General features: G+C 44.9%; 1 protein-coding gene across 1 annotated transcript in view; it reads left to right on the forward strand.

The window, feature by feature from the left end:
- LOC124723073 overlaps window positions 1–13,109 on the forward strand; it is a 324,337-nt gene that overhangs the window by 264,730 nt on the left and 46,498 nt on the right. The window contains exon 3 of the mRNA XM_047248249.1: window positions 8,535–8,697. Coding sequence (XP_047104205.1) covers window positions 8,535–8,697 — 163 coding nt within the window. The remainder of the gene's footprint in view (window positions 1–8,534; window positions 8,698–13,109) is intronic.

Here is a 13,109-nt window from a genome sequence, read left to right on the forward strand (position 1 = left end):
CTGACAAACGAAAGCCGAAAGAGCGAAAATGAGCGCAAGGAGATCAATGAGAGAAGCGTTAACTGACTTTAACAGTAAAATTTTGTCAACCGATCTGAATAAAAGACCCAAGAGGTTTTGGTCTTGCGTAAAATCAGTAAGCGGTTCGAAATCCTCTGTTCGTTCACTCACTGATCATACTGGTACGGAAACGGAAGTTAATAGATAAAGGCCGAAACACTGAATGGGATCTTCCGAATCTGTTTCACCACGGAAGATCGTAACACGGTCCCACCTTTCAGTCATCGTGCGAACGTCGAAATGGCAGATATTGAAACAAACAATCGCGGAATAGAAAAGCTTAGTAAATTTAAACAGCAACCTCCAATCTCTATTTATAAGATGGAGGTTTTTGTTTAAATTCTGCGTGGATTCCTGCTCTCACCGTTGTCAAAACACAGAGGAGCACAGTTAATGCTACCTGACCCGTTGGTTATTAATTTCCACTATCGATAACTTCTGACGTCGGTCATCTTTGGTTGTGTAATGGCGATACTGTTTACAGTGCGAGCGCGTCCGAGCGCGTGCGCGCTCGTGTGTGTACATTTTACATCGTATTCTTCTCTGCTATTGCTGTACTTTCATCGAAGAACTAACTTATCTCCCTGTGTAACCGCTTCAAATTATTAATCTGTTTTTATACCCTTAATAGAGGTTTATATGCATAATGCCTCTGCAGATAATGAAGATGTTAAAAAAATGTGTGACGATAAAAATTAATCAGATATCAGATAATGAAGGGAAACGAAAATGAAATTGGTATGGGGGACCCGAATTCGGTAGTAGGAAAAGGAAGAGAAGAAAAAATAGTGGAATTGTAGGATAAAATGGACTGGGTAAAAGGAATGAAAAAGAACGTCGTCTGGTAGAATTTTGCACAGAGGACAGCTTAATCTTACTAACACTTGGTTTAAGAATCATAAAGATAGGTTGTATACGTGGACGAGACCCGGAGACACCGGAAAGTTTCAGGTAGATTACGTAATGGTAAGACAGAGATATCAAAACCAGTTTTAAACTGCAAAACGCTTCGAGGAGCGGATGTAGAATATGGACATAATTTAATAATTTTATCACTATGAACTGAAGATTAAAACTTAAAAGTTACTCAAAGGTACAAAATCGAGAAGATAGTACCTGCCTAGACTGAGAGAAAGCTAGATTTTGAGCTCTTCGACGTGAGCGTTGGGCAACGATTGGCTGAAAGAGGGCAAAGGAATACAACAGAAGAAAAATGAATAATCCTGAGAGACGAAATAGTGAAGGCAGCACAGGATCAAATAGTCAAAAAGACAAGTACTATTAGAAATCACTGGATAACAAACATGACATTGAACTTAACTGAAGAAAGACGCAAATATAAAAATACCGCAAACAAGTACCGTAGACACAAAGGAATGTAGACGTCTACAAGTGAGACTGTAGTTTAAAAGGGCACGGCATGGATGGCTAGAAGAGAAACGCAGAGATTGAGAAGAATGCGTAACCATGTGAAAGATGTATGTTGCCTATAGGAAAATTAAAGAAAGAGGAGAAGGGAAGGCTGCAAGATGGAAGGAATATATAGAAGGGATATATAATGAAAGCAGACTTGAAGAAAATATTATAATAAGGGAAGAGGAAGTAAATGATGATGACATGGGAGATACAGTGTAGTAGAAGAATTTGATAAATCGCTGAAAACCCTTGGGGTGAGTGACATTCCCTCAAAGTTGTGGAGAGCGTTGGGATAGCACCATGGGACTTAACTTCTGAGGTCATCAGTCCCCTAGAACTTAGAACTACTTAAACCTAATTAACCTAAGGACATCGCACACATCCATGTCCGAGGCAGGATTCGAACCTGCGACCGTACCGGTCGCGCTGTTCCAGACTGTAGCGCCTAGAACCGCTCGGCCACCCCGGCCGGCTTGGGAGAGTTAGCCATGAAAAGTTTACACAGTGATATACAATTAAAGGATCACTTTTTCGAAACCAATTAATTGTCTCTGCCGGCCGCTGTGGCCGAGCGGTTCTATGCGCTTCAGTCCGGAACCGCGCTCCTGCTATGGTCGCAGGTTCGAATACTGCCTCGGGCATGGATGTGTGTGATGTCCTTAGGTTATTTAGGTTTAAGTAGTTCTAAGTTTAGGGGACTCATGACCTCAGATGTTAAGTACCATAGTACTTAGAGCCATTTGAATCATATTTTTAATTGTCTCCCATTGTGATGTAGAACTTTGCAATTTGGCTCAAACGTGGCTACAACCTTCCTCTACAACTGCGCAAAAGCGTGGCGCCCTGCCACGGCACCCTCGGCCTCGGTGACGCTTCAGACAGCTAGGTGTCAACACGTGCAAGAAAAGGCCCGCATTCAGAAGCTCATGTGTTGTGTAAGGTGGGTCAGCTACGTCACGTTGGCATCAAAGTCCACCACAATTCTGCCCAATGTCACCGGGGACGTGTCACACGATGAGAAAATCGACATACGCCCTCTTACCCATATTCCACCCCTTCCTTTGAAGCCTCTGCGATGGAGGTCGGAACCGCGACATCTAGCGTTGAAATCATTCATATTTCTTATGAGTGGCCGAGAAAAACATTTCGAACACAACACCGCTCAGAATGGACACGGAGGAGCCTCATGGGGTGCCATAAATGGCGTCAATAAAACCACCCCTTTCCTTGCGGAATGCCGGCCACTGTGACCGAGCGGTTCTAGGCGCTTCAGTTCGGAACCACGCTGCTGCTTTGGTCGCAGGTTCGAATCCTGCCTCGGGCATGGATATGTGTGATGCCCTTAGGTTAGGTTTAAGTAGTTCTAAGTCTAGTGGAATGATGACCTCAGATGTTAAGTCCCATAGTGCTTAGAACCATTTCAACCTTGCGACGTTGATTCCTACACATTTCGCGGTCAAAAACGGCAGTTCGTAGTGCGACGCTCATGACAACCTTCGATACTGCCGACATTCCCAGATGCATCAATTCTTTAAGGACCCTGTGAGGCTGCATCCCATAGTATATGATAACATCCCCTTGGAGGGCAGTGTAACCGCAATATTTGCTCTCATGCACAGACTGGAACCACTAGCGACGGTTCACAGCTTTTTGACGAAATTTGAACGTGATCTGAAGTAGCGAACGGCGCTTATGAATTTTTAGCCCTTCTGTTTTGCGCCCTCCTGTGGTGTGACCACCAGGGGATGCAACATGACAGATGCATGAATAAAACACCGAAGGGTCCGTCTAAGATGCCCTAGTCCAGCAACACTTTCAGTGCCACCAGCCCATATTTATTGAGAATTTTAAAAATGTACCTGCACCGAGGCAACATATGAAGTAGTCCTAGGCGCCTGCTAGCAGGCATCTGTGATCCGAGGGGTGTCAACCCCCAACGGATTGCCTGCCAGCAGTACAGGTACATTTTTAAAATTCTCAGTAAAGGTGGGCTGGTGGTACCCAGGGTGTTGCTGAACTGGAGGATCTTATACGGACCCTTTGCCCTTTTATTCAAGCATGCGTCTATGTCGCAGACTCCTGCGATCACGCTACTGGAGGGCGCGAAACAGGAGGGGTGAAAATGATGAAGCACCCTTTACTGCTTCGTATCACTTTCAAATTTCGTCGCGTGGTTTTGAATGGTCCCTAGTTGTTCCAGTCTTCACACGAGAGCAAAAATTGTGGTTGTGCTGCCCTCGAAAGTGTTGCGATCATGTTCAGTGGGGACGCAGCCCCACAGCGTCCTTACAGACGGAATGAAACGTCTGGGGGATTCAACAGCGTCAAAGGTTGTCAAGAACATGTCCTTTTGCTCGTCGCACTACGAACTGTCGTATTTGACCGCGACATATGTAGGAATAACGCCCCAGGAAAAGAGGTGGTTTCATTGACGCCCTTTATGCAACTCCCTGATGCCTTTGCGGACCGATTCTGAGCGACGGTGTGCCTGACATGTTTTCCTCCGTCACCGATAAGAATTCGGCGTTATTTCAGCGCTGGGCGTCGCGGTTATGACCTCCATCGTAGAGGCGTCAAAAGAAGATGTGGAATAGAGATGAGAGGGAATGTGATGACCTAACCATCGTGTTACACGTTCATGGTGGCACTAGGCAAAATTGGGGTGAAATTTGGCTATAATGTGACATCATTAACCCACCTTACTCTACACATGAACTATTGAATTCTGACCTTTTTTTCGCGCGTGTCGACACCTAGCTGTTTGCAGCGTCGTCGAACCCGAGTGTAACGTGACAGGGCGACACGCTTTTGCACCATCACAGAGGAAGGTTTCAGGCACTTCTGAGTCAAATTTCATATGTATGCATTCCAAAGGGAGAAAATCACGGGGTTTAGAAAATAGTGATCCTTTACTTGTGTTGCGACTGTTATATAAAATACGTGGGGGAGACGAAATACCCTTAGACTTAAAGAAGCATGTAATAATTCAGATTCCAAAGACCTCAGGTGCTGACAGGTGTGAATATTATCATACCATCAGTTTAATAAAACATTATTTCAAAGCGGTGACACGAAATATTTACAGAAGAACGGAGAAAAACTGGTAACAGGTGATCTCGGAGGAATATAAGTTTGGGTTTCTTAGAAATGTAGGAGCACCGCAGGCAGTACTGACTCTACGACTTGGAAGATAGATTGAAGAAAATGAAACTTTCGTTTATTGTATTTGTAAATTTAGAGAAAGCTTTTGACAATGTGGACTAGAATACATCCTTTGCAATTCTAGAGGTAGTGGAAATAAAATACAACGAGGGAGACGCTTTACACAACTTGTTCAGAAATGACACTACAGCTAATAAAGTCTAACGACATGAAACAGAAGCAGTAGTGGCAAAGGAATTGAGATAATATTGTAGACTATTTGAAAATCTATTCAAGGTGCCAGTTTCATCGAACTATGTTACTTGGCAGTGACAGACCACGCAAAAGTTATTTTGGTCCATAAGTTTTGCTCACCAGTGTAGTAACTGATCTCCGTTCCGCTGGTATTCGTTTCTAGGTTTTCTGGTATTTTAGTAAGTGGTTTGGTGCCTTATTTATTTTCCTGTTGCTAATAATATCGTACTCTCTACCGCGCAATAGGTCCGCGGTTTACTAGTTCGAGCCTCGTCTGCGGGATCAATTTTCGTCATCGAATTCTAGGGATTAAGGAAAGAAACGATGGCGCTGTGACGTTCCTGATCATCAAATTTGGCGATAGTATTATGGCTTAAATCGAAACTTCTCCTCGTTCTTTAAGGAAGATTCTACTGATGGTACTGATGGTAATCAATGTTTCTCATGGAAACGTTAAGCTTGCGGGCAATTTCGGTTGCAAGATTACATCTGACGTTTTGTGTTGCGGTCGGAATAAGATTTTAGCGAATAGCTCTCATTAGTATCCTACAAAAATTAAAGCGGAGGATTGCGCATTGTTCACTGCATTCAGTGATGGGCTGGAATATACTACCTCACAAGGGAAACTCCAAATCGCACACCCGTCAGACTTTGTGGTAAAATGGCGCAGTGGATAGCCTGTCAGAAACTGAACACAGATTAAGCCTGAAAGCACGAAAAAGTTGTCCTGAACTGTGAAAAAAGAAGCAAAATAGAAACAATAAGCGGTCCAAGCTCAAGATACACAACATCGAGGGAGTTCAAATAACAATGACGTCGTGGTGATGGCGTCACGGTGTTGGACTGCAAAGCTGGATATCCGTGTTCTCCTTCTTTTTTTTCCTTCAGAAAATTGTGAACTCTCCGTCCGATCATTGACGTGTCTCTTCTCCTTCTGTAGTTTTGGCAATTGTCGTACTATACACTGGTTATGGAATATGAATCATGTGGAAAGAATATATTACCGTCGCAAGTAAATAGTGAAAGCAGGCGAGATGCGACACAGACTTCTCACAGCAATGAAAACGACAAATAAACGGGTGTGAACTATACTACAAAAAAGGAATTCGAGACTCAAAACTTCCAAAACAGAACGCAAGAGTCATAACATGTGGTACTGATGTAGAACAAATAGGAGGTACGTGCGTCTGGAGGTCCCTTCCTTATACTTCGCTGTTGCAAACGAACGTTACACAACGACACAGACACAAATCTGAATACAGCTAACAGACCCGTCAGTTACCGGACTGACAGTTCATAATTCTATGAAAAGAAGGAGGCACTTAGGAGATTTGAACATGGGTCTCCCTCTTCGCAGTCCGAACCGTGACCACATAAACACCACACCGTTGCTATTCACATTCACACGTTGTTGCACAACTTGTGCAATGACCGTTCATTGTTCGATTTTACTTCTTTTTTCACAGTTCAGTACACTTTCTTCCTGTTTTCATGCTCGACTGTGTTCAGTTTTTGACGGGCCATATTATCACTAAATCTGAGGGGGATGTGATGGAGAATTCCCTTGTTAGTAATATCCTGTTTCGTCAGTACAGGGCGCCCTGAACTTTTTATCAGTTTGTTGATTATTGTGACTTCATTAATTGTTTTTCTATTAGTTTTGTGGTCTATTATTGAAAGAACAGTAGTAATTGGCTGGTGGAACTGTCACGTTTGCACATAGGGAGCTTGTAAACTGCAAATGCTACACTCTATCGAATAGCCATGCAACAGTCTTGAAGGAGCGAATGGTTACGCGTATGCAGCGCGCTAGTTAAAAATGACTGAATTGAGAGTTTCAGGCTCTAGAATGGGAACTGTAATTATTCTGTTGTTGGTCTTAACTTTACATATAGCAACTCTTCTCCTGAGACTAAGTTCTCCTCCCCAGATGAAAAGTAACACGTAACTAGACGGAAACCTTGGATTTGTAGTCGTCATTTCATCAATGGTGTGCCCACAAGCGAACCTGACAGCCCAGGATATCTACCAAGATTGCACATGACACCAAAGTTTTTTGGTTCGAGGTTGCAATATATAATATTACTACAAAATACGGAAGAAAACTATGTACTTCTTTGTGAATCCAAAACGTCCAAGGCAAGTACCCAGACGAATTACAGTAATTTAAATCCTTCGAATAGCATAAACATACTCTTTTGTGGTTTAAAGCACAACTGCGACGCGGAATTTCAGACCAGTTTGTAAATGATGTTAGATATAACCTTAGCTTCACTTTCACATTCTTCTCATAATATGTGAGAAAAGGGCACACTCAAACTATTTAATGTTTCAAAATATCTCTTGTTTATTAAGACACTGCTGATCAGTTGCTGCAAATTCAACCGATTGCCTGTGCTTTTGACCTTGAAATATTTCTTCAGCTGTTTCGCCTTTGTAGTACAAGCTGCAACGAGAACGACTTGGATTTTCCCATTGTTGCAAAACTGTTGTTTTAGAAAAATCTCTTTCACTTTTAATGACGCAGCACAATGGAGCAATATCTTTACAACGTGTAAACAGGCCTGCTTTACACTCACTTTCACCTTGGATCAAAAATGAAATACAAAAATGAGTTATACATGTAACATTCTCATATTATGCAATTACAGTAAGCATATTTACGCAACTTGCTTTGATTTTAACCGCATAAGGTCGATGAGTAACATTAGTTTCCCTTAGACACTTGCCAGAAACTTCCTCCCCCAATATTTCCTTAACTTAAAAAACATGGTTAATCTTTTGAGGATTATGCCTTTCTTTATGATGGAAGACCCGAAATACGACAAGTCCTTTTTGCTTCTAGAGGCCAGCATAAATTAGGCTGGTAGTATGCGACTCCACGCCAAAGACTTACACTGGAGCATGGCTGACTTTTCCGTTCTTCATTCACACGATTTTCCGATTGTGCTGCTACTAGCACGGTTACAAATGCTGCTTTCGCACGCTACCTGTTATCTTTACGCTGCGTCAGATTGTAATGTGTATACCTCGAAACCCTTGTTGTCAGGCTCTAAGCCAAGGAAAAAACTCATCATCAGGCAACGTTTCCTATTATCCTTTCCGTAATGTGTTAATTCTTCGCAAATCCGTCAAATTCATTTTACTGTTGACTTTTTCCGATTGGTTATTTAAACTTTTATCAGCTGTTGTGTATAAACTTTCGGAAATTATCATGAAACTCATTGTGATAGGTTATACCAGAGCCCAGTAATACACTGCTACAATATGAAAATGTTTTCCTCCGTTCTTCAGTAGGGCTATGCCGTCCTCGTGTAAACTTGACCTCACGGCAAAGGGACGTTTACGTCGGATCGTTACTGAAGAGTTTGAGCCGCAGGACAACACTATTCGCTTAGTAAGCAGTGAGTGTTTAGATCATGAGGACAAATTGCTTTCTTTCCCTTTTTTCGTCGCGAAGACGCCCAGGACATCTTCGGCTTACTATAATCTGTTTCAGGAGTTGGCAACACTGACATATGATTTTCATATCAGTAACTTCTTACATGGCCATGAGTTAAACTGGGTAGGCGCATATTCATACATTTCACTTGGCAGCGTATTATTTGCAGGGAAGATCCTTGATTGGCTGTTTACAGCATCCGTTGCTTCTTCTTGTACAGAGCTGGGCGCGGAGTTCTGCGCGGCATACTATGACAACGAGGGCAGTTGGCACCCTGGCTTCTACTGCCGCAACGTGCAGGGGCAGGCCTTCTTCTGCTGCGGAGACGCCCACTACAAGTACTGCTGCCGCAAGCACGACCAAGTCCCGCAGCAAACGTCCAGGTAATGCACTCTCTTATGTTCTGTAATCAACAGGAGAGCACTTTCAGTTTGCAGCAAATCTCTTTCTAACACTATTCATTAACAATAAACCTTAATACTGCGCTGCTGTTTGTGAAGCTGCACACTCTGGACTCGCATTCGGGAGGACGTTGGTTCAATCCCGCGTCCGGCAATCCTGATTTAGGTTTTCCGTGATTTCCCTAAATCGCTTCAGGCAAATGCCGGGATGGTTCCTTTAACAGGACACGGCCGACTTCCTTCCCAATCCTTCCCTAATCCGCTGAGACCGATGACCTCGCTGTTTGGTCTCTTCCCCCAAATACACCCACACACACACCTGAAACTGCACAACCATAAAGTACGGCCGTAGTAAATGCAAATTGAAGAACGCGTTGAACAATGCCTCAGCAGTAAGTGATTACGGGTATAGTCCTCTTTCAACGCTTGAAAAATAAATGATTTTCCTGTTTATTTTTCAAGTAAAATAAAAAGAAATGGTAAATCTGATGATGTTTATTTAACCGAACACTTTTGTCGTTCAGAAACCATTTATGCGTGCACAATGGACGCTTTCTGTAACCGTTGTGCCAAGTAGAGGGACCTCTTGCTGCCGGAACATTTATCATCGGCGGGAATTCCCGAAGCCCTCCTACAGTATCTGTGTGCAGCTTATAATTCATTCCACTTACTCTACACTGAAATTCGTTAGATGATAACACGCATCTGATATCCGTACATATTATAAAAGTGGACGTAGAGTGTATGTACGAGGGGCGTTCAGTAAGTAATGCAACATTTTATTTGTCTCGGCCAATTTCGGTTGAAAAAATGCGGAATCCGTCATGCGAACTCATGAAATGTTCCCGCCTCAGCTCCTATAGTTTCGTAAGTTCCGCTAGGTGGTGGCGCTATACGCAGCCTTCAAAATGGCGTCTGTAACGGAGGTGCGTTCGAAGGAGAGAGCCTGTCAGTGAGTTTCTTTTGGCGGAAAAATTAGAGCATAGCATATTCATGGGTGCCTGAAGTTTGTCTACGAAGACCTGGCAATGAACAGAAGCTCGGCGAGTCGTTGGGCGAGGCGTCTGTCATCATCGCAACAAGATAACCCTGTCCGATCTCCCTCATGTCTTGAGCAAAACCAAGTTCGAACATAATAAATTTCCTTGAGATGAAAAAGCTTCTGCCCACAAATCAGCACGGATCTCCAAAGCATCGCTCGTGCGAAACTCGGCTTGCTCTCTTCGCGCATGATATCCTGTGAACCACAGACGAAAGACAATAGGCAGTTTCCATATTCCTACATTTCCGCAAAGCATTTGACACGATACCTCACTGCAGACTGTTAACGAGGGTCCGAGCATACGGAATAGGTTCCCAGGTATGTGAGCGGCTCGAAGGCTTCTTAAATAATAGAACGTAGTACGTTGTCCTGATAGCGGGTATTCATCAAAAACAAGGGTATCGTCAGGAGTGACCCAAGGAAGTGTGATACGCGTAGGACCTCTCTTGTTCTCTATATTTGTAAACGGTCTGACACATAGGGTGAGCAGCAGTCTGCGACTGTTTCCTGATGCAGCTGTAGTGCACGGGAAAGTGTCGGCGTTACGCGACTGAAGGAGGATACAAGATGACTTAGACAGAATTTCTATTTGGTATGATGACTTCCAGCTTGCTCCAAATGTAAAACGAAAGAAAAGAAAGAGGAAGGAAGATAAAAGTTTGTCGAACTGTCGACAGCGCAGTCATTAGAGAAAATTTAAGTTGATGCAGATGATTAGGAAAAATAACCATGTAGTGTTCAAATTTAAGTTGATGCAGATGATTAGGAAAAATAACCATGTAGTGTTCAAATGCGGTATTCATGGTGTGCTGCCTGAGATCGATTAAATATCTAAGCGTAATGATGTGTAGTGATGTGAGATGGAATGAACACGTAACGAAGGTAGTAGGACAGGTGAACTTCGTTTTATAGGGAGAATTCTAGGAAAATGTAGCTCATCTAAAAAGAAAACAACATATAAGGCACTAGTGTTATCCATTCTTTAGTACTGCTCAAGTGTTTGGGATCCCCATCAGATCGGATTAAAGGAAAACGTCGAAAAAGAGCGTTGGTAGAGCACTTGCCCACGAAAGGCAAAGGTCCCGAGTCCGAGTCTCGGTCCGGCACACAGTTTTTATCTGCCAGGAAGTTTCATATCAGCGCACACTCCGCTGCAGAGTGAAAATCTCATTCTGGAAACATCCCCCAGGCTGTGGCTAAGCCATGTCTCCGCAATATCCTTTCTTTCAGGAGTGCTGGTTCTGCAAGGTTCGCAGGAGAACTTCTGTAAAGTTTGGAAGGTAGGAGAAGATTTACTGGCAGAAGTAAAGCTGTGAGGACGGGGCATGAGTCGTGCTTGGGTAGCTCACACTCAGTCTGCTTTCGGCTGCGGTGGGGCGAAGACGTCCGCTGCGCCCCGCCGTGCGCGACCGAGAGCACTTGTTTGTGTTTACCTTCTCGCGGTGCGAGTTGTATTTGTTCCAAGTTCAGTGCGACTATGGCACACACATGGCGCCACGATACGATCAAAATTACTTTCCAACAGATCACGCGCGTCGTCGAGCCTATGAAATAGAACAGTTCATACGCGACGATCTACGTTTAGATCCGGCGACTGTCGTCGGAATACATTTTTCTATAACGGCGAGCGTGGTTAATGTTAAAATGACCAGTGCAGAGGTCTGCGCGACAGTGGTGTCTAAATACTCGAACTCACTCAGATTCAAACATTCTGACGGGCATATCGGTGCAGTGACGGTGGATCATGCAGGCATGCGCCTAAGGACTGTAAGGGTTTTTGAGCTCCCCTTCGAGGTCCCGGAGGAACTTGACAAGGACGCCTTCCGACCATATGGCAATGTCATCAGTCACGTTGCAGAAAAGTGGCAAACTTTCTCGACGTATAAGGTCTACAATGGTGTGCGCCAAATTAAACTTGAGCTCAAGAAACATGTGCCGTCCTATTTGAACATCGGTGGCTGTCATACGCAGACACCAGTGGGAGACTCCTTTTCCTCGACAGGGACGACAATCCTGCCCCTCACGTACGCTCAGACGACGATGCGCACCATAGATGAGGACGAAGCGGGCGATCAGACACTTCCATCGACGTCAGAAGTACCAAGGGAGGAAGAGGAAGGACCCCCAATGCCAACCCATATGTCGCCCCCTCCACAGCAACAACAGCAGCAACAGTCCCACGGAATCCAGACGCAACAACATCACATTCAGAACGCGATGGACGTGGACGCGAACATTGTCCCGACCGCGGCTTTCCTAGCGGAAGGTGATACCACGCTGGATTGCCTCCCACATTCTGATACGGATGTCCACGTTCGAAAGCAACGTTCGCCTCGACGCCGCAAGCGACGTCGGCGGACCCCTTCTGACGATTGCCTCCTACACACGGCCGGTCAAGAAGGTGACATCTCGTCAGACGGCATGGATGCTGCGCCTGCTGAGGATCTAAGCGGTTCACTTGCCCATACTACGAGTGCCGAGTTACTTCTTGCACCACAGATGCAGCAGGTCGCGTCGATGGATGGCGCTCCGTCTACCTCTACCAAAGACGACGTGCGTGAGAGAGATTTAGGTGCCGATCAGCTACACAGCATCGTGTTGCACCCTCTGTGGTCGGACGATGTTGAAGAACTTCCTGGAGAGGGCACGGGTGAGAGGGGAGGGGGTGGCATTGGGGATGCTACTCCTAGCGTGAAAGACTCATAATTTGTAACGGGTTCGGTGGGTTTGGCATCTCTTGCGGTTGTCTTCGATTGCCATGGCGTCTACCCTAGGTGAAGAGGCTAGGCAGCACACCTTTCGCCTTGCCACAATCAATATCAACGCGATAAGGGCACCACACAAACTGACAATGCTACAACGCATGCTCGATGCGGCGGACATCGACGTGGCCCTCTTGCAGGAAGTATGTGTCGCTAGTTTCCCTGACTTCTACGTATATACCGCCCACATCTCCCACGCCTCTTCTACTGATTGTGGTGTGGCTATCGTGCTACGGGACGGCTTGGCGGCTACGGACGTACTGTACTTACCGAGTGCAAGAGCCATGGCAGTAACTGTCAACGGTGTATGACTCGTCAATGTATATGCCCCTTCAGGATCAGGGAGACGGAGAGATCGGGCCCGCTTTTTTTCGGAAGGTATTACGCCTCTATTTATGGGCCGCATAGACGATATGGTGATCGGAGGAGATTTTAACTGTACATTACCTCCGTCTGATCAGCAGCCACATCACGTCCCGTGTGCGGAATTGGAAATGCTAGTGCGTGATCTCCACCTGATCGACACGTGGCGCCACATCCATGGCCCAGCTCCTGGTTACACCCATTATATAAGTCATTCATCAAGTCGG

This window comes from Schistocerca piceifrons, chromosome X (genome assembly GCF_021461385.2).
Source record: "Schistocerca piceifrons isolate TAMUIC-IGC-003096 chromosome X, iqSchPice1.1, whole genome shotgun sequence".
NCBI classification, from domain to species: Eukaryota; Metazoa; Arthropoda; class Insecta; order Orthoptera; family Acrididae; genus Schistocerca; species Schistocerca piceifrons.